The sequence below is a fragment of the Pseudochaenichthys georgianus genome, chromosome 8 (genome assembly GCF_902827115.2).
Source record: "Pseudochaenichthys georgianus chromosome 8, fPseGeo1.2, whole genome shotgun sequence".
NCBI classification, from domain to species: domain Eukaryota; kingdom Metazoa; phylum Chordata; class Actinopteri; order Perciformes; family Channichthyidae; genus Pseudochaenichthys; species Pseudochaenichthys georgianus.
In genome coordinates, this window is record NC_047510.2 from 19,484,116 (window position 1) to 19,509,723 (window position 25,608).

At 39.9% G+C, this 25,608-nt stretch overlaps 4 protein-coding genes across 8 annotated transcripts in view; 1 reads left to right on the forward strand and 3 right to left on the reverse strand.

Annotated features, from left to right (window-relative positions):
* Positions 1-2,583, reverse strand: part of pbx4 (pre-B-cell leukemia transcription factor 4) — a 28,851-nt gene extending 26,268 nt beyond the window's left edge. For all 3 annotated transcript variants that reach the window (XM_034088582.2, XM_034088580.2, XM_034088581.2), the window contains exon 1: positions 1,815-2,583. In XM_034088582.2, coding sequence (XP_033944473.1) covers positions 1,815-1,999 — 185 coding nt within the window. In that variant the 5' untranslated portion in view covers positions 2,000-2,583. The remainder of the gene's footprint in view (positions 1-1,814) is intronic.
* A 2,273-nt stretch (positions 2,584-4,856) lies between these two features.
* On the reverse strand, positions 4,857-13,132 carry LOC117450685 (kinetochore-associated protein DSN1 homolog). The gene is made up of 11 exons (XM_034088594.2): positions 12,976-13,132; positions 12,706-12,745; positions 11,316-11,571; positions 11,130-11,203; positions 7,233-7,305; positions 7,038-7,125; positions 6,869-6,919; positions 6,662-6,733; positions 6,406-6,553; positions 5,518-5,605; positions 4,857-5,428 (listed from the first exon to the last, which is right to left on the reverse strand). The coding sequence occupies exons 1-11, from the start codon at positions 13,008-13,010 to the stop codon at positions 5,346-5,348; spliced, it is 1,008 nt and encodes a 335-aa protein (XP_033944485.1). The 5' UTR covers positions 13,011-13,132; the 3' UTR covers positions 4,857-5,345.
* A 1,087-nt stretch (positions 13,133-14,219) lies between these two features.
* On the reverse strand, positions 14,220-23,015 carry atp13a1 (ATPase 13A1). The gene is made up of 25 exons (XM_034088537.2): positions 22,647-23,015; positions 21,338-21,427; positions 20,900-21,163; positions 20,627-20,782; positions 20,442-20,511; positions 20,241-20,347; positions 19,966-20,095; positions 19,785-19,840; positions 19,194-19,320; positions 18,923-19,060; positions 18,678-18,798; positions 18,390-18,547; positions 17,827-18,002; positions 17,635-17,745; positions 17,428-17,553; positions 17,241-17,349; positions 16,865-17,058; positions 16,410-16,506; positions 16,143-16,324; positions 15,832-15,946; positions 15,549-15,745; positions 15,295-15,437; positions 15,080-15,191; positions 14,853-14,996; positions 14,220-14,752 (listed from the first exon to the last, which is right to left on the reverse strand). Exons 1-25 carry the CDS (start codon positions 22,998-23,000, stop codon positions 14,642-14,644), a joined length of 3,588 nt encoding a protein of 1,195 aa, XP_033944428.1. The 5' UTR covers positions 23,001-23,015; the 3' UTR covers positions 14,220-14,641.
* A 78-nt stretch (positions 23,016-23,093) lies between these two features.
* Positions 23,094-25,247, forward strand: LOC117450697 (coiled-coil-helix-coiled-coil-helix domain-containing protein 5). 3 transcript variants are annotated; one of them, XM_034088607.2, is made up of 4 exons: positions 23,094-23,183; positions 23,831-23,971; positions 24,079-24,230; positions 24,891-25,247. In XM_034088607.2, the coding sequence occupies exons 2-4, from the start codon at positions 23,841-23,843 to the stop codon at positions 24,911-24,913; spliced, it is 306 nt and encodes a 101-aa protein (XP_033944498.1). In that variant the 5' UTR covers positions 23,094-23,183; positions 23,831-23,840; the 3' UTR covers positions 24,914-25,247. The 3 variants fall into 3 exon arrangements, with proteins under 3 accessions (XP_033944498.1, XP_071060129.1, XP_033944497.1); XM_071204028.1 differs by having other exon boundaries at positions 23,120-23,183; positions 23,835-23,971; XM_034088606.2 differs by lacking the exon at positions 23,094-23,183 and adding an exon at positions 23,478-23,585.
* Positions 25,248-25,608: the final 361 nt, after the last annotated feature.

A 25,608-nucleotide genomic window follows, 5' to 3' on the forward strand; every position in this document is an offset into this window, starting at 1 on the left:
GATGAAAATATTATTAACAGAATTGCCTAGATAATATACATGTTATGCACATGAGTGCAGCAAAGGCTTTTCCACTGAAATGCCAAAAGGCTGCATTCTTTTTAGCATAAATCCTGCACATAAGGTACGAGGAGGACATGCTCTGAGTGGGAGTTTAGATCAATACAAGCAAACAGCAAGGACACCTCTGGCAATAGCAACCACACCTTTAATTCGTTTTCAGAATAGCCTGTTAACATGTTGTAATAAAAAGGCCTGATAAATGATATCCTACTATGTAATTGGCCCATTCAGATACAAATAACTGTATTTTACATAACAATCACAAATCAGATTTGAAAAAGGGAAAAACTGTGGGAGGTAAAAAATATAATAGACAGTAATAAATATTTCAAATCAAATATTGTCCATGTGTCAATGACATAAAGGCCGATTAAGTCCTCAAACTTGTACTGAAGAAAAGGTAATATCCCAGTGTTCATAGGCTGCTGGTATAGCATCCTCCCTCCCCCTCACCACCATCTCATTAATAGAAACTCGATTTGCGGACAGCTGCACTCGCGTACACATTATAGGAGAATTGATTGCACCCAGCACACAATGAAAAGGATGAACACCAGGGAGGGAGGGAGTGAAAGAGGAGTGAATTAATTAAGAGAACCAGGTGGTCAAATGTTGGGTGGAAAATCACTAGCTAATGACACATCACACTGTGGACACAGTCTTGCAGTGGACGGTTGTCTATTGTTGAAACTGACCTTATGCTCCTTGAGCCACATGGCAAATGAGCGCGGGTCAGAATGCATATTCCTCTCAATAATTATACATAAAATACCCCCAACACAAACATTAAGTGAAGAGTCATTTAAATGAATGATTGTTGTCATCATAGACAGCACTGGGCTGATACGTGGGGCAACTGGGTAATCCTTCATTTACCTTAAATGATCAGCTCATTTGCATTTCAATGAGTTGTGTTATCGACACTCCTTTGATGTAGAGCGGCATTTTCAGATACATGCTATAATTAGGCATGTCTAATATGCTATAGTCTGATTAGTAATATGTGAAGGATTTGGAAACATTATCAGAATAGCTTACTTTGTTTCACTCAGATAGCTCTTGCAACTTTTGACATGCCCTATATATATATATATATAAAGCATTGTGTGTGTTATTTAGGTACTTCTGTGTAGTTTTGGGGTAAAGAAAAAAAGTCTCACTAAAAAAGGTATATTATCATATGGGAAGATAACAAAAACTAATATTATTTGGAAGATCTTATTTATTAATGCTGGGGTATATGACTTTTTTTTATTTAACTACTACTGCTGTGCCATAACAAAACTCATGATTTGCTTAACCAAGAAATACATGCATGCAAAAAGCTTTAATTTGAGCAAGTGGTAACGTGCATTACAAACGTCCACCATTATAACAGACTCAAAAGGGGATTCAAACTTTTTAATGTATCACTTAATTGATTTACCTTTACACTTCAACGTTATCGCCATTGTTCAATGAAGTGGATATGATCACACACTATAGTACACAATAAAGCACGAATTGAAGTAACAAAGAACCTCATTTCAAACTACAACAGCCTGGTAATGTGGGTGTTCAAGTTATTTTGTATATGAACGTATTGGTTTAGCAACGGATTGCAACGTAACGTGAAGTTGACTTAATGTGGCAATTACGCATTATCTTAACTTACGTGAACGTTACACATAAAAGCTTGATCACTGAAGCAAACATAAGACCCATTTTAGCTTAGCTATGATGTGTGGAAAATGGCTCTTCGCCCGTCTTACCTGGCCTGTGCTTCGTCCAGGCTTTCGTCGGTGATGGCCATTATTTGCTGTAGGATATCCCCTATGTCTTGTTGAGGTTGGCCGAGGGACTGCTGTTTTCTAACCGAGTCTGGATCACCGACATCGGCTTGTGCTAGTCCAGCGAGTCCTGTGAGACCCGTCAGCATCCTGGTCTGGTCATCCATACTTTCAAAGAAAACTCGACTCGTTTTCTTCAGTCGAAGAATACACACAAATAGCTAGCCTGTTAGCTAGCCAGCAAAGTATATTCTACGACCAATCATACAACAATTCTTACCGTAACCGACAGCGACGACTAGAAAATAGTTAAGGGCTGGTGTCATAAACACATCACCCAAACACGCTTTACATTCGCTTGTGTTTTCCCCCTCTGGTCAATAAACGCGGCCAGGCTAACGTTAGCTAACCACCGAATGAAAAGCAGCTAGGTTAGTAGCCGTAGCCCAGCAGAAAAGCAGCAGGGACACACATGCACAGACTGTGTGAGCTGGCCAACAGCGCCTCGCATATTTTCGAAAAAAAAAAAAAAATGGCAATAGACGACCACTGTTGTGAAACTAAAGCTCGCAAATACAAAAGAAGAAATAAGACGCGCAAACAGCCACTAAGCTTGTCTAGCTCCAATCAGCAATCTCCTACCAAAACACACTATGGTTAACCATTGTTGTTGATGTCGCGCGAGTATGTGGGACGTTCTGGGCTGCGCGAGCTGAGTGCGTCTCACACTGACCATTGAACTCGCAGCACCACAGAGCGCGAGCTTGCGGGTAGTTTACTATAGAGACGCTACACATATAGAAACATATTCTGTATTAGCTGGTGCCTTGTTGGATACAGTGCATCAAATCATAATTTTGTGACATTGCCCTCCTTAACCTATAACTGTATTATGGTTCAGGTGACAAGATCCTCCTCTTCTCCGCTCTTTACAAATGGATAGCCCCTTACGTCATCAGCATTGCTTGTCCTATTATAATTAGTCCATGCCATTTTCCTCATTAATATAAGGTAAGATTCCGTACCTAACAATATTATTTTCTCAACACAACTTTCAAATGCATGCTTGTGGACATTTAAAGAACTGAGGTGTGCTATTTTTAAATTAAACATGCTGTAGCTTCATATAGCAATTAGACAGCATTGTGTAAGCAAGATGTTAGAGCCTCTGTCGTTTACGAATATTGGTTTGAGAATGTGCATTGTGTCTAACAAACCACAACACCTATTCCCGCTTTCCATGTTTAATAGAATAAAATGACATATTTGGTCTCTGAGAGTTAGTGTCATTTAATTATTTGTGCCTAAAAGTCAATGCAAAGATATTCATGTGTGTGGGCAAATTGTGGACATTTCAAGAGCAGTATTCAATCTTAAAGCAAAACAGTACAACCTGAGAATATCATTTTGTCCTAAACCCCCGATGAATGAAACTTCCCATCAGTTTTCAGTATGAAAATGTTGACAGCACAGATTGAAAACAAGTGTCCTTGTTTTTTGCAAACTGGGCAATTCTGCTGTAGTTTATCACTCAGATCAGAGAGACAGCTTTCCAAGACGAATGGCTGGCTGAATGGATGTGGAGGAGAGCTGCAGCCAGGCTTGCTGTAGTGAGAAGAGATGATGGGTGTGCATGAGGGAGTAGGACCAAACTGGCAGTGGTTTATGCTGACTCTCCACACATCCATCTACTACAATCTGTAGCTAATCAATCTAAAGTTAGAGACAACAAGGATAGAGAATAAAGCAAGCATAAACAGTCATTGTTCTTTGCATGTGCATATAGTAGAAGTCACACTTTAGTCTTGGTGGTATTATCAAGCAGTGTATTTTATTGTTTACCCCGGCCACAAACCCATCTCTATTCTTATTTACATTCAACAGTTAGGTAGATAAAGAAAAAATAACCTTTCTAAAAATATTCAACAAACAAGAACCTGGAGGGACTGGGCACAACGCGGGCACCTTTATCCTAATATGCACCTAAATCAAACACTTAAAGATGGCTTCTAACATGCCATTGACATGGGTCTTTGAGGTTTTTAAAAGGATGTTTATTATACTATTGAAAGTGAGGAACTGCAGGGGTTATCATCTAACTCTTAAGTCAGTCTCCCTGTCAGGAGAGACTTTCCCTTGAAAGTAAAAAGACTGTCAGAGGCTTTGTTAACTTCTTTATCTGTTTTATTGTTGGTGATTCATTTAAGGATCATTTCTGTGAAACTTCTATTCATTTGGATGCTAAAGCTGCCCTCCTCTCACCCCACAAGCATCAAGCCTCATTTTCATCTAAATAAGAATCGATCTTTCCTGCTGTGCACCATCTTCCTTTACTCACAACTCTCACGGTCACAACCCTGCTTGTCTTCTCTGTGCTTGTCCCCTGCTCTCTAGTCGCTCTCTTGAATACAATAACAAGGACATTCAGCATACCCCATGTTGGAGCTCAGAACTGCAGAGCAGGGAGTCATTCACACTCAATGTATTGTTGTCGATGTTAAAAGGGGGATTATTCTCTATTATCAGAGAAAAATTAAGTATGAACATTAATGAGCCCAAGTGATAGGAGTGATAGTGAACAAAGCGTTGACTGACTGGTACAATGTCAAAGCTTCGTTCTGCATCAGTGACCCAGCCAAATGCAAGAGATGGGGGTGAGTCACGGTGGGGGAGGGGCCTCCTCCTGAATGGTCAGGGGACACTGATGAAGTGAAATAGATGCAGCACCAAAGAGAGAATACATGTACTGGATGAGCGTGTAAAAAGGATGTACATAAAAAACACTTTATGGATACCTTATATTCAATATTTGTCAAAGTTGACTAAGTACATTTCAATTGATACATTGGCGTTTCTTCACAGGTTTAACAACATTATATGTATACACACCAACATGGTTCAGCTTCTCTTTGTGTGTCTTTTTAGTATATTCATAAATGTGTAGTAATCAAACCACTTAAAGTGTCCTTCCAATACAAATGTCAAGACTCCATTTTTAAGAAACAGTCAGGTTGGTTCCCAATATAGAGATTATATTTTCTTTTATTTCAGGAACAAGGAGCAATTACTTGTTTGGGGGGGATGTTTTTACAAAGGTTTGGGAAACATTTGCTTGTTCCTTAATTCCTAACAGCTTGCAGTCTAGTCTTAACAGCTTCAGGTTTTACAGGTAATACAATGAATGAAGGCCTAACAGAAAAATCCACTCTGGCCTTTCACCAAGTTTCTCATAACATTGTATAGCCAGCCACTGCCACCTGCTGGTCAAACACATGGACTAACTGAACTATTGCCACAGTCAGACATGCAGCGGACAGAAGTCAGAACAATCTTCTGGCAAAGAAATGTATATAATAATTCCAGACGGAAAAAAACGTGGCAATGAAAGTTTTCAAATCACATGTCAGTGAATTTACCAGAAGGTACACAAATATATGAGCTTCATCAATAATCCATAATGAGCCATGACCAATTAGATGATCGATTGCTTGTGCTTGCCTCCAGCCAAAGGGACTATGTAGTTCTCGAGGGTAAAGGTGCAGCAATGAAATTCCTGATGAGGTCAGGCAAAGAATCCTGGATTCCAACCTCTGCCGCTGTTAGGTAAAAGTAATCACAGTGATTGTTAAATTACAGCATTCCAGTTTATTCAATAGAAAAAATAAAAGGTAAATAAAATCCTTACCCAATCTGCCACTGGTCTCTTTCACCAATAACTGCAACTGCTCCTTGATGGATGAAAGCCGTTTAACCATCTTACTTTGAGTGTCCATCTACACATACAAAAAGAAACAACTGATTACATAACATGGAAAAGCAATAAAATAAAGATAAATAAATCATGTTACTTGCTTTTTAAAGGTTTGATGCATTCATAATTGAGAAATAGTCAGCATGTTTACAGTGTAGTATAGCAAAACATATTCATAAGAAATCAAAGATCCATATAAGTTAAGGTTTAGAATATACACAGCAACTCAGAACTTTAACCATGAATGTGTGGGTGATCATCAGTGACAGTGCTGGCAACAAAAGCAAACAACTTCTTACTCTCATTCTATTATTTATATGTTTCTAAACTTTGATTTGTGCAAAAGAACACGTGACCAACATTTTTCCGAACTAAAATCTCTTATGTGAAAAAAACCCATTAAAACTGGCAAAAAAGAAATTGTCTTTTTAAAGCATTTATCATGTTTCTGCAATACATCAACATTATGACTATGTAGCAAAGCATATTGTAATTAGTCATCAGATAAGTCAAATGTGGATTTATTATTTTTCTATTGGTTCCCAAAGTCCAAGGTATGATTAGGAAAAATGCCAATGGCAACATTTATTCTGATTGGTTTAAAGTCTTAAAGCTGGCATGGACTGCCAATAAGAGAGAAGCATCTGCTTAATGTTTCATCACTCTCACCGCAGCCAGCTTCTATATTTTACAATACGCCGCCATACAGATGGTATGTGAGAACAATGTAGTATTAATAAAAACGTTCAGCTTTTGCTAAAATTGTCTATAGTTTGTACTGTTACTAGGAGTAAAGAGGTTAAAGTGTAATTTCCAACCTACAATCATTGTCATAGTGTGAAGCATGGGCAGTTGTCGACAGAGCAGAGCGTTGTAGTCGGGTTTGCTCTGAATGCAATGGTACTGTGATGACTGGGCCACAGATGCTGAGTCTAATGGTATGCCTCCTTCCTGGCCCCGTTCCACTTTCCTGAAACAAATAAAGAGAACATTATTGAAACACAATTGAGAAGATAATATTGGCACACGCCAACACAGTATTGCTACAATATTCCTCAATGAAAGTGTTCATGTTCACCTCGCCAGTTCCTCTGCTTTACTCCTGTGTTTGTTCAACAGTGCCTCCCAAGATTCACTTTCAGCCTGCAGCCTGAAAAAAAAATATCACAGACTGGTAAACAAAATAATGTAATGTGTAGGTCACATCATGTTTGTTTTTTAAGATTGAATGTATGGTTATTGGTGCATGTAATGTGTGTGCTGGAGTGATATCGAAACAACATACCTATTGAGAGCCTTCTGTAACTTTTCGTTGGCTCTATGAACTGCAGGATCACTAGAATTGAAGCAAATAACAGATAAATCCAGTAATAAACGTTAATTTGTATGTCAAAAAACATAATTAAATAAATATGATATAATTCATGCACAGTAGTAAAAAAAGGCGATTATACCTGGCTGCTTTGGCAGAGAGTTCATCATTCCCTGGTTCTTTGAGTTTGCTTTTATTAAGATGTTCCCAATCTTTCTCCATGTGCTCAACTGTACCAAAGACAACACAGAACACATATAAATAACATGAACTTAATATTTCTTTGACAGTTATTTATGTTGAAATATCCACCAGGTGAAGCAGCATATCCTCCAACCTTTTTTTTGTAATGACTCCAGTGAGCTGTTCGGTACTGATTGCAGCAAATCCTGAGTTCTTTCTATTGCCATCTAGAGACAAAGCAGAGTTAATTAGACAGTGATTCATTAGTCTTAGAGGCTAATTAAAGTGAACTTTATGTTCTCTTCCAAACTAACATCAAGAACCTTACAGACTACTCATTATGCCCAGAGGATTAACCTTTAAGACATCCTTTGTGCAGAAGGTTTAAAATTCTTGAGTGGTGTTTGTTCCAGAGCCAATGGCCATTATTTGTTATTACCAAGTGGTTCATTTTATAATCCAACATGTGTCCACATATTTTCAGTTAAGTGGAAAAGATTATCTTTGTCTCAAATCGCCAATAGAGAGACCTGAGAGATGGACCTATAACAGGGGTGTACAAACTACGGCCCGCAGACCATTTTTGAATAGGCCCTCAGCAAATTCAAAAAGTATAATGGAATATGGCCCACAAATGAAACTTGTGCTTGTCTTATATTGTACTTCTTTTATTTTATTTTTTTAATTAAAATGTTCTACAATAAGACACATGTACACAGTGTACAGTTACAAACAGACAGAAGCACTTCTCAATGTCAAATTACACTGAGGTACAGGTCCAAAAACAAACACAAATAAAAAAACAAACACATTACCCTTCATACAAAGACACGTCTTACATTTCAAAATTGAATGACATTTCTAGCCCCTTTGGTTCAATTCAAGGCAGTTTCATGGAACATAGTTCGAACTCAAAATAATCATATTATGAGGTTTACACTCGTCAGTATTCAATTATCCTCATCATCTGCTAGCTCCATACCTTCCACAAACAGACTAAAATGGTTTCCAAATCTTGTCAAAAAAGTCTTGCTTCCCTTTTAGTATATGTTATTCTTTCCAGAGGAAAAGTTGTTAATATTTGCCGGACCCAATATGTGACGCTTGGTCTACTGGTCTTTTTCCAAGATAGTGCAATAGATTTGTTTGCGTGCAAAAAGACACATATCTATGATTATTTGTTCGCCCTTGGTATACATGTGACCTTTTGGGTAAAATCCTAAAATACAAAAATCAGGATTCATCAAAAGTTATTTTGTGATAATCTTTTCTACAGTTTTTTTAATGTCTTTCCAAAAAGCTTCGACCTTACTGCATTGCCACAAACAATGAAATAGAGTCCCCCTTTCATCCATACATTTTATACACACAGTGGGGCAAAAAAGTATTTAGTCAGCCACCAATTGTGCAAGTTCTCCCACTTAAAAAGATGAGGCCTGTTATTTTCATCCTAGGTATACCTCAACTATGAGAGACAAAATGAGAAAGAAAAAAAAAAGAAAAAATCCAGAAAATCACATTGTCTGATTTTTAAAGAATGAATTTGCAAATTATGGTGGAAAATAAGTATTTGGTCAATAACAAAAGTTCATCTAAATACTTTGTTATATAACCCTTTGTTGGCAATGACAGAGGTCAAACGTTTTCTGTAAGTCTTCACAAGGTTTTCACACACTGTTGCTGGTATTTTGGCCCATTCCTCCATGCAGATCTCCTCTAGAGCAGTGATGTTTTGGGGCTGTCGCTGGGCAACACAGACTTTCAACTCCCTCCAAAGATTTTCTATGGGGTTGAGATCTGGAGACTGGCTAGGCCACTCCAGGACCTTGAAATGCTTCTTACGAAGCCACTCCTTCGTTGCCCGGGCGGTGTGTTTGGGATCATTGTCATGCTGAAAGACCCAGCCACGTTTCATCTTCAATGCACTTGCTGATGGAAGGAGGTTGTCATTCAAAATCTCACAATACATGGCCCCATTCATTCTTTCCTTTACACGGATCAGTCGTCCTGGTCCCTTTGCAGAAAAACAGCCCCAAAGCATGATGTTTCCTCCCCCATGTTTCACAGTAGGTATGGTGTTCTTTGGATGCAACTCAGCATTCTTTCTCCTCCAAACACGTCTAGTTAAGTTTTTACCAAAAAGTTATATTTTGGTTTCATCTGACCATATGACATTCTCCCAATCCTCTTCTGGATCATCTAAATGCTCTCTAGCAAACTACAGACGGGCCTGGACATGTACTGGCTTAAGCAGGGGGACACGTCTGGCACTGCAGTATTTGAGTCCCTGGTGGCGTAGTGTGTTACTGATATGGTAGCCTTTGCTACTTTGGTCCCAGCTCTCTGCAGGTCATTGACTAGGTTCCCCCGTGTGGTTCTGGGATTTTTGCTCACCGTTCTTGTGATCATTTTGACCCCACGGGGTGAGATCTTGCATGGAGCCCCAGATCGAGGGAGATTATCAGTATGTCTTACATTTTCTAATAATTGCTCCCACAGTTGATTTCTTCACACCAAGCTGCTTACCTATTGCAGATTCAGTCTTCCCAGCCTGGTGCAGGTCTACAATTTTGTGTCTGGTGTCCTTTGACAGCTCTTTGGTCTTGGCCATAGTGGAGTTTGGAGTGTGACTGTTTGAGGTTGTGGACAGTCAGTTGTCTTTTATACTGATAACGAGTTCAAAGAGGTGCCATTAATACAGTTAACAAGTGGAGGACAGAGGAGGCTCTTAAAGAAGAAGTTACAGGTCTGTGAGAGCCAGAAATCTTGTTTGTTTGTAGGTGACCAAATACTTATTTTACAGAGGAATTTACCAATTAATTCATTAAAAATCCTACAATGTGATTTCCTGGATTCTTTCCCCCCATTCTATCTCTCATAGTTGAAGTGTACCTAGGATGAAAATTACAGGCCTCTCATCTTTTTAAGTGGGAGAACTTGCACAATTGGTGGCTGACTAAATACTGTTTTGCCCCACTGTAGATCTGGAATATTACTATTCTATTTATGTAATTTGGCTGGTGTGATATATGTTCTCATTATCCATCTGTATTGTAACACTTTTAATCTTGTTTTGACTGATTGGGATTGAGCCTTCTTGCATATTGATTCCCAGTCCTCTGAGGAGATCTCTGTTCCCAGATCTTTACTCCATGCATTTCGTTTATCTTCTGGATCTCTTGTGAATTGGACAATATTAAATCGTATAGCTCTGAGCTTTGCTTAGGCTATCCTTAGCCATAATTGTCTCTAATTCAGATGTTAAGGGTTTGGTTATACCATTCTGACTTGTTCTTATGAAACTTCTTAGTTGGAGAAATGTAAAAATATATTTTTTATCTATGTTATACTTACGTTTAATTTGTTCAAATTACATCATGCTATCCGAGTTGGGCGAATACAGGTCCTGAATTTGTACTAGTCCCTTAGATTTCCATGTTCTAAATACAACATCCGCTCTCCCTGGAGTAAAGTGTTGGTTTCCCCATATCGGACTGTACTGAGACAATGTATTAGTTCCTTTAAGACATTTTATCACATCAGACCACACCTTGATCATATTTTTGACAATTGGATTATTAGTTATTTTCATCAAAGTATCTGAGCATAGGTAGAGGGGTAAAGGCAAACTTAAGCTCTCGGATTCCATTTCTTTCCATTGTGGAATATCCTTCTTTGCAAAATAAAACGTAATGCTCCTTAGTTGTGCTGCCCAATAATACCAGGTTATATTTGGAATTATCAACCCCCCCTTATTATCTGGCAAGTATAGCAGGGACATGTTCTGTGAATAATCTTCTAACTTTCTAAAAAAAGTCGTTAAGTGGAAGTAAAGGAATATTTTTGGGCTTTTAGTGACAATCATGTATTGCCTTACAATTATATGTTGGGAACCAGTGCTCTAGTGAGTGGCCCAGCCCTTCGTATATCTTTCTGTATGTGGCCCTCGGTGAAAAAAGTTTGGACACCCCTGACCTATAAATCTATTGTGTCTTATTATTTAATATTCCCACCTTGTTACAATTAATGTGTTATATTATATTGCACTCACCTTCATTGAAGCCTCCTCCAGTTTCTCGAGCCTCTCTTGTTGTGGTATGGATGCACTTATGCTCCTGGACAAAACTACAATAAACATATACATAGGGAACACAAATCAAATCATGTGACCATATGTTTCCTGATTACAAAGCACTAGTAAGCTTTTCATTTGTTTAAACAACTTCAGACATCTCACCCTGATATGGGTGGGGGAGGGCTGGGAGAGAGCGTCGGGTTATGGTTGCTCTCCTCCAGGATTTCCTCCGTGCTGTGGGACTCGAAGGTCCCTCTGTGACTTCTGTCTGCCTTTTTAGTTTGTCCATCTCTGACTGGCCTTCCCCAGCGTCTGGCGTCGATGTGGTGGGGGCAATGGTACGGCGAGATTTGTTTGGGGGAACTGTGCTGGGGCTTGTGGACGAGCGTTTATTCGATGTTGATGTCAGCGAGTTGTCCTTGTAAGATTAAACAAATAGTAAAGTACCATTAACAGACACTATATATTATAGCCAGTGGTGTGAGGTAACTAAGTACTGTTACTCAAGTCCTGTACTCAGACCCGGCGCCAGAACAAATCTACAGAAAGGGCATATGATTTTCATGGGAGGGCACACAAAACCGCCATGTGCCGCGTCCAGTGTCGACGCCAGAGATTTTCTTTTGGGGGTGCTGTGGGGTAGCTTGACGTTTCATAGAGGGTGCTCAAACATGTAGGGTTTCCCATTAATGTACGCGCTACAGTTGAATGTTCAACTGCAACACTCCCCACACGCACAGTGTACCCGTGACTGTTACAATGAAGGCTCGATAATCAGCTCACAGCATATACGTGTAAGCAGGGGTAAAGTGCTATTTTTTTTTTTAAGTGGGGGGCAGACCTAACCTACTCTCGGGGGGTCTGGGGGCATGCTCCCCAGAGAAGATTTTTTTTTTAAATATTGAAGTTAAAAGCATCAATCTGGTGCACTTTGAGAGCAAAATGAAGCGATCTATGATACATCTCTCAACAACACCCATATGAAACAGAACTATAAACAGATTTACTATTTCTTTATGGATATTTTACAAATCACTCCCCTTTTAAACTGTATTCTTGTTTTACTATTATATAGTATTTCATACCTGTTTTTCATTTATTACTCTTATATTACTATCCGACATCACAATGTCAGATGGCCCTCCCACAACGCCGGATTTGCTTGTACTGGAGTACACTTTTGAAGAAATTGTACTTTACTTGAGTATTTCAATGTTTCTACTTCTACCCAACTACAATTCAGAGGTAACAAGTGTACTTTTACTCCACTACATTTATTTAATACCATCAGTTACGTTGCAGATTCTGATTAATGATATGAAATATAACCAACACTTCAATAAGACTTTAAACTTTGTAAATCCACAAGCTACCCTTCAGCATGCAATGTAAATAAAACGGGTTCCATCTTAACCAGCTGTAATAAACATATCGATTAATGAATTAACATATACTATATATTTTTGATATTGATACGCTCAGCGCGTGGATATAGAATTAGCTCAAGCGATGTCCGTTTACGTTAGATTAAATGGTAGTTAAAATGCCTTACCTCATCTGGTAAATCACCAGCAACGGCGACAGTGCAGCAACTGTAAAAACACATTTTCAATGTATAAACCAACGTTAATGGAAAAAAAAACTGTAATTCTAATCCTAAAATATAACATGTTGCTAACGTTATCGTTGTGAAACGACAACGTACATTTTATTTAGCTTTTTAACGAAGACAGCGATGACCGATCAGTACATGTTTTGGATACACAATACTTTAGATCTTAAATTGTTTGTCTCAAGTGTAAAAGTAAATAACATTACAAACCTTTCTTGTGCAGCTCCAGTATGTTTTTCCGCCATTTTTTCTTTCAAATAGTTTACTGATCGCGCGTCCAAGAAGCCAAGCCCCTCTTATAACACAAGCACCATGGGAAATGTAGTGTGAATTAACTCAAGCGACTACAAACAAAATGCCGAGGTAAAGGTGGGAGCTGCAGTCGTTGAATACTTTAAAAACGGTAGAATTTAATGACAATATATGGAGGTCCGATTATTGTGATACATTGACGATTTTCACACCACCGTAAAGGCTTCAAATGCCAGGAGTTTTAATGCCCCATCAAAAGGGGGAAAAGCGCCTATGGTTATGGCATTTATATGAAGTATTAGGTAATAATTATTATGATAATCATCACACCTGGTCATTTATAGTCCATGTAAAATTTATTTTATTGCTTTTTGGATCTTTGAAAGTTTTTAAGCTTCTAATTATGATAAACTCTCCAATAGACTATAACCTTATTTTGACATGGAAGGTATTGAAAATAATCTTGACTTTTTCAATAAAAAAACTGCTAAATTAGAAAACACACTTTAACCCCCGCCCAAAAAGAGGTGTGGCCTTATCGTCTAGTGTAGTAATACAATGCTGCATATATTTGGAGTAATTGGGTCCCATCAGAAGAAAGCTATTGAAATTAAATGAGACTTGCAAGAGAAACTGTAACATTTTCATTATCATAGAAAAGACCTGAAATCCCCCCCAAAAAAGAAGTGTGTCCTTTTTGTCCAGTTATGGTATAACTCCACATTTGCATTTATTTGCAATCATTAGGCCACATATGTCTGTATCCATGAGTTTTCAATCAATAAAAAACATGCAGTTGGATTGGATTTCTATTCAGATATTTGTAGGGGGGGAAAGTGATTTATTTAAGATATTCTAGTTTGTTTATCAAAGATAAATATCAAACAGTTATCAATGTCTAATCTCCTGAGATTGGCATGTTAAAATCAGTTTGCAAGTTAACACCAAAGGTACAAGATTGTCTTCCATCAACTGATTCTGATGGCACAATTGTCTTTGTCCCGAGTCATGTGTCATATGATGATACAAGGTTTAATAAGAACTGCCCTCTTTGTTCAGTTACACTATATTCTCATACTAGGATTATTCTTTACTTACCAATTTATAAGAACAGGATAGTTCATGAACAGCATGCTCATCCCCTCCAAGTGAAGACACACATCAGTTTTTGTACCCAACAAAACATTTGACAGACTTCAACATTTGTATCTGTAAGTCTTTATAAGTCTGTTAGAGATGTTTTGCACTTTTTACAAAATCAAAGAGAGTATTCAAAAGAATCAAAAACACTTTTGCAGTTCTCTGGGAGAATGCCCCATTGTGTGCCTGTACTCTTCACTCTGGATGGCACACAGTCTCGCGCTCTCGCACTCCACTCAATACTGCTGTCTTCATGGCCTTGTGTAGCAGCAGGGAGGAACAGAGGAAGAAAGAGAGAGAAATGTAGAAAAGAGTTATAAAGAAATGAGAGAATTGGAAGAAGGGAGGGATACACAGAGTGTACAGTACTGCAGGCCATGACTGTCTCAGCTGTCTTGTATCACAACAGCTCTTATCCTCCTGCTCCAGAGTCTTCTCTCTCTTTACAGTTTAGTTGGTAAGGGTAACGGTAGCTTTTGGCACTTCAAGAAGGCAGCCTGAGAGATCCTTTGCCCAGCAGGAACTGCAGGATACGATCCACCAGCAGAGCGGCGACAAAGTCCACTACCAGAACCTGGGCAATGATGAACTTGAACTGCAAAGAAGTAAACAGGAAGAAGGTTACCTCATGAAGAACATCATCATTAGGAGGCAACTTTAACATAACGGTTGATGGTTAATCATTTTCCACTCACCTCAGTTGGTATATCTACAAGAGAAAACTGTTCGTTGAATTCGGGTGAGGAACCAGAAAGAAGTCCCACAATCGCTAATCCTGACAGAGCGATACTCCATAGCAGTGGTCGATTCTCGGTGAGAGACTCCATGAAGGGATGACCCTTACAAACACAACAAGAAATGCCATGAGTTTACATAAAAGAATGTAGTGACAGTAAATACCAATTGTATTAAGAATAAGTACCTTGTAGTTAATGGCAAACGTGGCCATCTGCATGGCCATCGACATTATGTACACGGTGCTGTTGATTAGACTAGGTTCAAACTCTTTATATATATCTGCAAACCGCTCCGATCTGCGGGGAAAAAAAGGTCAAGGGAAATGTCATTATCATTTATAAATGTCATGTGACTATTGTAAATATTTAACTGCTGTTTCTCTGTCTTAGTTGGGTTTACCTCGGAGGACTTCTGCTTTGTGCCTCTTTGTAGAGAAACACCAGACTACAGAAGTGAACAGCAAACTGCAGCAGCACAGTCAACACCGTATAAAGATTAAAGATGTTTGGTAAGGGCCGCTCTCGAGACAACGTTTTCAGTGGCTATATAAACAGAGGGGGGTAAAGGAACATTCAGTAAAGACACAATAACTTGCTTGAATAACAATCAGTCCCAAGTATGTAGAGCCTGTATTTTCCAACATAAATTCTCACCTTCGATCTAGAGATGAAGAGGAAGCATCCGGCTAAGAGCAGGCCCTGCAGTGTTGCCTGGAAATCGCTAAACTTGACCCCCTCGAGGTAGAGTACAGACTGGCTGTAGGCCAGCACCAGGGCGTTCAGAGCGAGGATCTTAAACATCTGGAGTGTTGTTACCAGAGTGCAACGACCTTGCTTTATTACATGGCAGACTGGGAATACAAACAAACATTCAAATGTGGGGACCATAACATGCACCGATTTTTGCAAACTGAAATCATAAATGTATGTTACTTACTGCACTGTATGGATGAGAGTTTGGAGGTGAAGGGGGCAGCAATGGAAGCATCACCTAGCTTCACTACTTGTATCTGATCCTCTTCAAGTTCCCGTAAGACTTGACTGATCCTCTCCTGTTAGTGAATAAATCCCTGATGTTAAGACCAGTGAACTACACATTTTGAACAGACACACATTTATTCTCTTTTTTAGGCTATATGTTTATTTGGTAATGTTGGTAACTAGGGATGAAGCCACCATGCTGCATTCAGTGGTACAATAAATCCGTTAGTAATTGGTAGACTATTCAGGAAGAAGGCCCTTTTTGACCTTTTGTGCTGCAAGCTGCTCTTCTCTCTGGGCCATGACCCTCTGCCGGGCTGCTCTGGAACTCAGCTTCCCTCCTGAGCTGACGGGTGGTAAAGGTCTGAGTTCTGCTGCGGGCTCCTTTTCTCTCCCCCGTTTCTTCCTTTCAGGCATTCGCTCAGGTGCATTCGCCAACAGAGCAACACCTGAGAAATCAAGGTCATCACTACATGTCGGGGCTCATATATAGGGACACAAATGCTTTCAGTCTTGGTGGTTGATAAATCTTACCTATGTGGGCATGTTTGAGAGCTCCAACATCATTTGTGCCATCACCACACATCAGGGTCACATAACCGAGCCCCTTAAGACTTGTGATGACAAATTCCTGAAACAGAACAGGAGGTTATTATAGCTCATGACTAACAAAAGACCCTTAATGTTCACCCTTTGATACTGTTGTACAGTACATTGAATCTGACATACATTCCAAAATGACATAATTATATATAACAACCCCCAGTCACACAAAATGAGTGGTGTCAACTAGTTCAAATACATGTATGTTGCTGTTGTATTGTAGAATAACATCCGTCTACATCTCAAAGTATTTTTGTATAAACAGCCTTCGATTCTAACAAAAAACACACTAGTGATGTTTGAGATGGCTAAACTTGGTCTGCTATCTCACTCTATTGTGGTAGTGGTTTGTAAACCTCCATGTAATGTACATTTTTGGGACCTACCTTCTGTTTTGGACTGACACGGGCAAACACTTGAACGTAAGGCAAGAGGCTATTGAGTAGTTTGGTGTCACAGCTCAGTCTGGTGAGCCCCTCCCCTGTTACACACAAGTCAAACTGACTCACGAAGGCAGAAATGGAGGGAGGGGGCAGTGGTACACACACACTGCCATCAATGGACTCCCAAAGCCACGCACCTGGAAATAAACATTAGAGGTACATTATTCTGTACTGTTGTTGGTTGAAACACCCATTGCATGAGGATTACCACAAAAAAAAAAAATGGTGATGCCCTTTAGATGCAACCTTTTAAACAGACATTGTTCTCCACTAACTTACAGTAAAACATGTTATTCTGTAAAGTGATGACTTGTCTTACCCTGATTGGGGCTTTGCTGCAATACAAGTGTGTGTTCTTTCTGCATGAAGGCGAGCTCTCTTGCTACGTGGCACGCCGTAAGAGGGTTGTCGCCTGTGATCATCACCACCTGACAGCAAAGTCAAAGCAATTATAAACCATGCTGTTGAAGAGTGTATGCAGAATGTTGTGTTGTCAGCTTATTTACATGATGAGATGCCTCCTGGATCTCTCTGATGACGGCCTTGCTGTCACTCTTAAGCGGGCAGGACACAACCATGAACCCGGCAAAATGCAAGTCACACTCCAGAGCATCCCGACTCATCTCCCGGACCTATGAAACGCAAAAAGATCAGTCAAACCTGCTCGGACCAGACAGTCTCTGATAGTTTTAGAATAAAATCAAAATAAGAACCTGCTGATGACTGAGGTGTCCAATCTCTTTGTAACCCAAGGCCAGCACTCGAGCCCCTTCACGAGACATTTCCTTGTGGACTTCGTCATAATTTGCTGGACTTTCTGAAAACTACAATAAAAGCCACATTAGAACGCCAGTTGGTAAGCACACATGATTAGACTAGAGCATGTCTGTATTAGGGATATTTACCATTCCTCTGAGTGTCTCTGGCGCTCCCTTGACAGTTGAGATGTAGCAGAGTTCAGTGGAGCCGAGTTTCTCATAGGAGGCCAGGACTGACATCCTCTTCAGTGCACTGGCAAAGTGGAAACGCTGGTGGATCTTAAGTCCCTGAGTTTTGAAACCCCGAGAGAACACCTTCTCATCTGTTTAAATGGCAAGAGCAAATGAGACACGCATAGTGCTATTAAGAGCAAAGGTAACTCAACACGAACATCCAGATTTAAATGCAAGAACAGCTTCACTTTAAAGCCACATTAACCCACAAGCTGAGCAGTTTCATATCAATTACTCACACTGTTACAGTTTTGTAAGACTTTGTAAACACATATTTTCATATAGTCAAGCTGTTGTTAAAACACGACCCCCATTCACTTTGATCAATCAAGCCTTTTTTTTACTTATTAAAAACGTAACTTGACGTTAAGATACTCTGGTCAAATTACATCACCAAGTTAAACACAGCATAGCGGTTCGACAGAGCACAACAGCCGCTGCCCGTGCACTGTGCGTTTAGTGGGAGATCCCAGTACCTTTAGTGAGGCTCCAGTCAGCGGCTGTCAGCATGGCCTTCTCCAGTGGATCTCCGACCAGCTGTCCATCATCCAGAGTGACCAGTGAGTGACAGGTGGCCACCACCCGATGCGTCTCAATTGGAATCTCAGATACGGGTATCACCTCTTTTCCTTCCCTGTAATAGACACAAAGTTATTACTCATTTACAAACACAAAGTATTTACAAACCTTAACCATAGCATAGTTTACTGCGTTTGTAATTCACAAGTTTTGCTGAAGGAACAACAGTGGTTGGCATGTTTTACCTGAGGCCTGCTACTCCTCGTACCACCAGGCTGTCACTGGTCAGTGTTCCTGTTTTGTCAAAACAGCAGATCTCCACCTTCCCTGCAAAGGGTATCCTGAAGGGCTCTGTACAGAAAACATCTAAGAAGGGGACAAGAGGATTTGAATCAAACTACTGCTGTAACAAGCTTTGTATTATAAGCTGCTTTGTCCAGGTCTTTGAATTGCTCTTTAACACATGCAGGATAGGAGCAAAGAGACATACACAGTTTAGCCAGGGCGATGAGAGACGTATTAACTGCCAAAGAGAGCTCTATGGGGAGCTCTGGTGGAACAACTGAAGTAAGGATCAGTGTGCACTCCAAAAACAGCTTGTAGCGGTTCCTGCTAGCATCCTTGGTCCCTGTAGGTGTGATAAAGGAAAAAGAGAGTTTTTCAATATTAAATATGCCATAACCTCCGGCTATTTGCAAAAACTTTGAATGTCTGTGTTCAATAAGAATTACATTGTATACAATTGGTTCTATGCATCTCACCTTCTAACCACACATAAAGAGCTGCAGCAATGGCAAACACAAGGAGGAAGAGGATGAAGATGAAAGTCTCCATGTTGTTTGCCGTCACTCTTTTCACACCAAAGAGGATTGTTCGCAACAGTTTACCCTGGAGGCAAGGTTTTTGCACACAGTTAGTACACTTTCAAAGCTAAATTAAACATGTCGCCAAACTAGAAAAATGCATTGAAATAAAAAAACTGAGCGTAGTAAGTAAAATATTCTCCAGGTCATGTTCTCTCACATGAATTTCATCTGTTGCCATCAGGGCGAAGATATGCTCTACCTGCTCAAAGGACTAATCGCTTTTCAAAATCATTCATCCCTTCTGCACTCAAACTTTTAAATTCTTGAAAGGCTTTTAACTTGATTATTTATTTATTTATTATTGTGATGCTATGAACTATTTATAGTGTAAATTGGAATGATCCACATCTGTGCTCCCGGGTGTATCTGTGTATTTTCTTCCTGTATGTTCCTGCCTGTGTACATGACATAAGCTGCTGCTCATAACCAATTTCCCCTTGCAGGATTAATAAAGTTGTTGATTGATTGATTCAGCAACTTCCTTACCTGAGAGGTGTAGAATCCTGTTCTCAGTACATAGGCCACACAGCCGTTGTCGACAGCTGCACATAAAGAAGATGAATGGGCTTTTCATCAGAAGATGGGCAATTGTCACATTATAATTTACAACAGCCTTCATATGTTGTTGGTAACAGATAACTGAAAAAAGACAGAAATGAGTAATTACGTTTGAGTCCAGCACTGGCCTTTAAAGGGGGGCTATGTTGGACCACTTTTGTCCCCCCAGAGATGATGTGAAGTCGAGAGTCACTCTGAACATCCAAGATTCGCTCTGGGTCCAAGTCCTCCACTGGCTCCTACACACCCCATAACACAGCAGTGATTACAATACCCCACAGTAAGATTAAGACATGCCATTTAGAGCGACTAAGGCTTTCATTCCAAAGTGTACGCCCTCCGATCTGTACAGTGTCATCATGTATATATTAGTTTGCCTCTAACCTTCATCTGGGGCACCGACTCTCCGGTCAGCATCGCCTCATCCACAATGCAACGGCCCCTGAGTAGCAGCACATCACACGGGACCAAGTTGTCCTGGGGCGAACGTCCTGTGTAGTGGAGAATACACATTTGAAACCCTCAGTAACAGAGTCAATCTGATGTTTGTGGCAAGAAGTCTGACAAATGTTAACAGGACATTACCTATTGAGACAATGTCACCAGGGACAAGCTCATCACTTGAAATAGGTCTCCACTTCCTATTGCGATATACCTAGCAGAAAATACATGAAGATAAATGAGTTATGCTTTACATGGAAGATACTTTTTGTCTATACTTTTTGTTTTATTAAATATAACGATATGGTTTTAAACGTGATTTAGCCTACCTGGATCATATAGGGCTTGTTTCCCATGCGGCGAATCTCGGACATATTCCTCATTTGCTGCTGGACCAAAGAGGCCTCGAACGCCACGAGCATGAACAGCGTGAAAACACTGTAGTACCAATACTCATCCAGACACCACAGGCCAACACAGAACACCTGGGGGATGGCAGAACACAGATTACTTCAAATGGATACAGATTTCATTATAAGGTCAGTAACATCATATCTAAAGATATTTATTGAGAAGTATTTTTACAACAAAAATATATATACCTGGAAAACAAAAAAGGGAGCTGTGGCCCTCTCTTTGAAGAGCTCCAGGAAATCTGGCACCATCATCTCAGCACGATTGGTGCCGAAACGCTTTTCTACCGCCCGGAGCTCCGCCTCCTCCTGGTAGCCACGCCAGGACTGAAAGTCACTCATTGGGTTGTCTATGGGGAATGCTATCGGAAGGAAACATTTCTTTTCTTTGTGGTCAAATATGTAGCGGATCTTTTGAAACTCAAAAGATAAAATCCCCTCGCCATTTTCATCCTGTAGGTCAGAAAAAGAAAGACCATTTTAATTAGCACCATTTAATCAAGAAAGGTTGATTATTGTATTTACTGATTGTATATTTACAAGTTTTAATCTTAAAGTGTGTGACAAAATACAGAAAACAATAGATTTGGGAGATGTTTGGAATAAAGAGTAAATATGTAAACTGACCTGGTCCCTCTGTAGTGCCACAAGCTCGGCAGAACCGTTGTTGGGGCAGGGAACGACCTTAGCCAGCGTAGCCTTTTTTGGATCTTGTTCCTGTGCAAATAAACAGGTGACAAATTCACACACTGTTCCAGGTCACTGTTATTTTTGCTGCTTTGTCCATAATATGAACTTCAGGCCCATTTTTAAAGAATCCTCGACATTTAACAACAATAAATGTCTAGGCTAACCAGATTACATTGTTGATACAAATCTATTTGTATGTATTTGTATGATTGACTGCCTCCAGACAGAACGCAAAGAAATGCTAAGCAATCTACCCTTGAATTTAGAAAGAACAAACTTAAACTTTAGAACATTTATTTTCTGACATATTCTGGAATTACATTTCCTATTACCATGCAATGATAGACACAGATTTGTTTTACTTTGACACCACCATATGTATGAATCAGCAATTAGATTTGCTTGATACAAGTTTTATTTTATTTATAATCCTCTACTACTTAAAAGGCATTTCATGGTCTGCTGCCTCGCATCGTTTGCATCAATTACGCAGAAAATAGCCGGGCAACACTCTATGAGCTTTCAGGGCTTCTTTATGCGTTCAGGTGACCATACAGAATTGTGGAAGATGTTGCAAAATGGCTTTAAATCAAATTAATATAAGAGGCACATTCCTTTCCTGGTTAATAAACGTACATGCTTGACTCTGAGTTGCTTTTAGTTTCGTCTACTTTTCTGTTTTGTCTGTAACATATGTTTTCATTTACGCTGCTCTCTGTATTGGCAAGCTTTTACTTTAAAAAATTTTTTTGTTTTAATTACAAAAATAAAAGTGTTTCAAATAAAAAACAACCATGGGTGATGTGCACACATCACTAAGACCTTTTCATAACTTGAAACAAAGACAAATGTGGCAGTGAGAACTGTCATTGCAGTTGAAGTTTTTCCTTGTACTATGTGAGGGTCTAAGGACAGAGGTTGTCGTATTGTCATACTGATATTCTGTACAAACTGTGAAGTCCACTGAGACAAATGTAACATTTGTGATATTGGGCTATATAAATAAACATTGATTGATTGCTGATTCCAGCAGGGAAAGTTTGATTATTGGTGGCCCCTCAAACATTTAGCAGGGGTCTATTCCTAACACCTGCTGCCTACTTTTATAGAGCCCTTGAGCAAGCAATGATTCCTGAATTAGTGCTAACCCTGAAAACCTTTGAATTCTATGTTAAAGGGATATGTTAAAAACAGTGGATAACATTGAAACATACCCCACTATTATAGTTGTATAAATAATGTTTACCTTGGAACAAGTGAGCAAGCAGTGTGCGTGCACGGACCAATAACCAGAGAGCGCTGTGAGAACGTGCGCGATCCCGATAGCGGCTAGCGACAGGAGGCCTGCCTCTGGATACTCGGAGGCTCCATACACTCCGAACCACACGTACATCCAGCTTGGATAGAGAACAGCCAGAAACGGGAGGACTGTGCCGTGTAGTAGACGGGGCCTGCGCCGGTACAGCGTCACCGAGCTCACCAGCTCGTCGCCGGTGCTGCTGTCATGCTGGCTGTGATTCTCAGAGGGGGCCATTTGCAGCTCTCCCGGTGCCTGGATCCCATCTTCAGCCATATTTCCCTCTTTCTTGGGGTCGTTCATTGAACTTTACTCACACCTCTGCCCCCCCTCTATCATCCACCACCACCCCGTCGTGCTGTTGTCGGTAAAATACGATTCAACACACGGAGCGGTGCTCGGTCCAGCCTTCGGAGCCCGTTTACTGAATCGCTCGGTTTCTGGTTTCTGGCCGTAGCTTCCGGATACGTCAACACGCAAAGACACGTAAGATTGTCTGAGTACATCACAAATGAACTGGAAAAAACACTCAATTATTATACCAACACGGTAAAAAAAAATGTGGGTGAGGTTCAAGTTTACGCTACGTAATAATATACATATATAAAATATCGGCTGCATTCGTCGTGGAGTGCTTTTAGTGTAATAGTAGGTGTATACCACTTTAATAAATGCATCGTCATCAAAGGGGTTGGGCTAACATTTGAGATTGACACAAGCAGGAACCAATACGATTTTAGAACTATTTCCGATTGTTGCATTTCCATCCAATCAGAGGGTGTGTATAGTGTAGTTACGGCACAGACATGGCTCCACATGCAGTACTGCTGGTGCTATAACCTTGATTCATCAGCTTCTCGGTTGAGGAAAGCCTAAAACGAACAACATGTAAGACTTTTAAACATGGGTCATATCAACAAAACATTTGCTATGTTCTCTAGTCTAGGGAAGTAGGTACTGTACTGTAGAGAGATAGATTCAGACCGTAAATAATTACATTTTCTACCACCATAAAGCTACTTAATTACGTTTACTATATTGCTTGTGCTTGCTTTAGAAAGTGTATCAGGTTGATCGATGGCTTATGGGACGTGTCTACAATCACTGAATGATTAACATGTGTCGTCTTTCAGGCAGGCTGCTATGGATATCACTGCAAAGTATTGCAATAAAGAAATGGAGGCATATGGGTCATGTGTGGCCTCCAACCCATCTACATGGCAGTCAAAGTGTCATGAACTGAAGATAAACGTTGCACAGTGCACATCATCCCAGTAAGGCCACATATCTGTACATTCACTCCAATGTTCTTCAACCTCACACCCACATCTAAAAAGCAAAATGGTATCTTATTCCTAATTTCTCTTATGTGTTTCTATAGTCCAGTGATTCAGAAGATCAGACAAGAGTGTTCGGGGGTGTTTGTCGAGTTTGAGCGCTGCCTGAGAGAAAACCCGGACACACCTGCCTCCTGCTCGCCTCATGTAGCTCGCTTTCTGGCCTGTGCAGAGTCAGTAGACCTCAGTGGAGTGGGTAAGTCCCTTTGGAATTGGCCATACACAACTCAAGGTCACATATGAACAGTTGTGAATAGAATCTTTTAAAACTAGGAGAGTAATGTGCAGATTACTATGCCTCCTCACCTTGCTTTTTTTCCCTATCACCCTGAATGGTTTGTGCCTGCTGTGTTTTCAGACTTGCAGATGTTCAAGGAATACCTTACCCCCTAAATTAACATTTTTTAATCTATTAACTGTTACCTTGGATTCTTGAAGAAAACTTTTTTTTCCCTCGCATGCCTCCACGGTGAATGAAGAATCTCACACAACAGCTGCACAATACTTGTCTCATTTAGCAATGCATTTGTGCCAAAACCTTAGTATTCAAAACAATGTTTTTGTTGTACATGGATGTTAGTCTTACTGTGGCTGTTTTATCCGCGTTTGAATTTTTTCTTCACCCTGGAGTTATGTGAGAACATCGAGGTTTAATTAATGGATTATCCAAATAGTATTTGGAAGTATTCCTTAAGGTCTTGTTCTGTGCGTTTTTGTCTGATACAAAAACACATTCAAACAGACCCATGGGTTATCATATGAATACAAAATGGTACGACATGTACTACACCATCTTTGAGTGGTATCACTTTAAAAATCAACATACCAGTACATGTTTTCTTCTTTTCATCTACAGATCCGGTACCTCAGCCATCGTAGCATCAAGACATCTCCCATCTCTGTCAGATTCAGATTGGTTGGTTTTACACATTTCCCAGCCATGTTACTGTACTGTATTTACAGTGAAAGTAAGGATATCTGTTTACCTCTGTGTGACTTAATGTGACTATTTGTCTTTCTTCAGGAAAGATATGAGAGAAATGCAACAGTACTTTGACTAAGAAAATGTGTCGAATATTTAATTACCAGATCGTCCTTTTTCTCATACTCATGTAAATGTTGTGTTCATATTAAATTAAAATGTATTCCTGCCTACATGCGGGATATATGATTTTTATTTAATCATCTCATTAAAATTAACTTGTGTTTCTTATCCGATGTGGTTATCCTTTGTTGTTGTCTGCTGCTCAGGTCTGTCCCTCCCACACTTGCCCTCTCTAGGTCTGAGTCTGAGTCAAATATTAAACCGGAATGTATCGCTCCCACACAAACTGTCCTGACTGCACAATGACAGAGAAATAGGGAGTCTGGGAAGAAAGGAGAAGGAGGAGACTTTCCTTTTCTAATCAGCGGGACTACTGAGAGAGACAGAGGGAGGATATTGAGTTATGAGCCCTGTGACCACTAAGCAGAACAGACCTTTTCTGGTTCAATTATTAAAGCTTTGAAGGGGAGGGGAAAAGGATCCCTTTCTTGTGTGTTAAATATCTTTGGTTTATACCAGATGAGCAACT

Excerpts from the sequence above, each read along its gene's own strand:
- LOC117450697 (XM_034088606.2), top strand. Across the intron at positions 23,972-24,078 it reads GCACAGTGCACATCATCCCA|TCCAGTGATTCAGAAGATCA; the intron begins GTAAGGCCACAT and ends GTGTTTCTATAG. Across the intron at positions 24,231-24,890 it reads AGTAGACCTCAGTGGAGTGG|ATCCGGTACCTCAGCCATCG; the intron begins GTAAGTCCCTTT and ends TTTCATCTACAG.
- LOC117450685 (XM_034088594.2), bottom strand. The coding sequence starts at position 13,010 with ATGGCGGAAAAACATACTGGAGCTGCACAAGAAAG. Across the intron at positions 7,306-11,129 it reads TGGAGGAGGCTTCAATGAAG|ATGGCAATAGAAAGAACTCA; the intron begins GTGAGTGCAATA and ends CTTTGTCTCTAG. Across the intron at positions 7,126-7,232 it reads GGAGTCATTACAAAAAAAAG|TTGAGCACATGGAGAAAGAT; the intron begins GTTGGAGGATAT and ends TCTTTGGTACAG.
- atp13a1 (XM_034088537.2), bottom strand. The coding sequence starts at position 23,000 with ATGAACGACCCCAAGAAAGAGGGAAATATGGCTGAAGATGGGATCCAG. Across the intron at positions 16,507-16,864 it reads GTGTCAGTCCAAAACAGAAG|GAATTTGTCATCACAAGTCT; the intron begins GTAGGTCCCAAA and ends GTTCTGTTTCAG. Across the intron at positions 15,438-15,548 it reads TCTTCATCTCTAGATCGAAG|CCACTGAAAACGTTGTCTCG; the intron begins GTGAGAATTTAT and ends CTGTTTATATAG.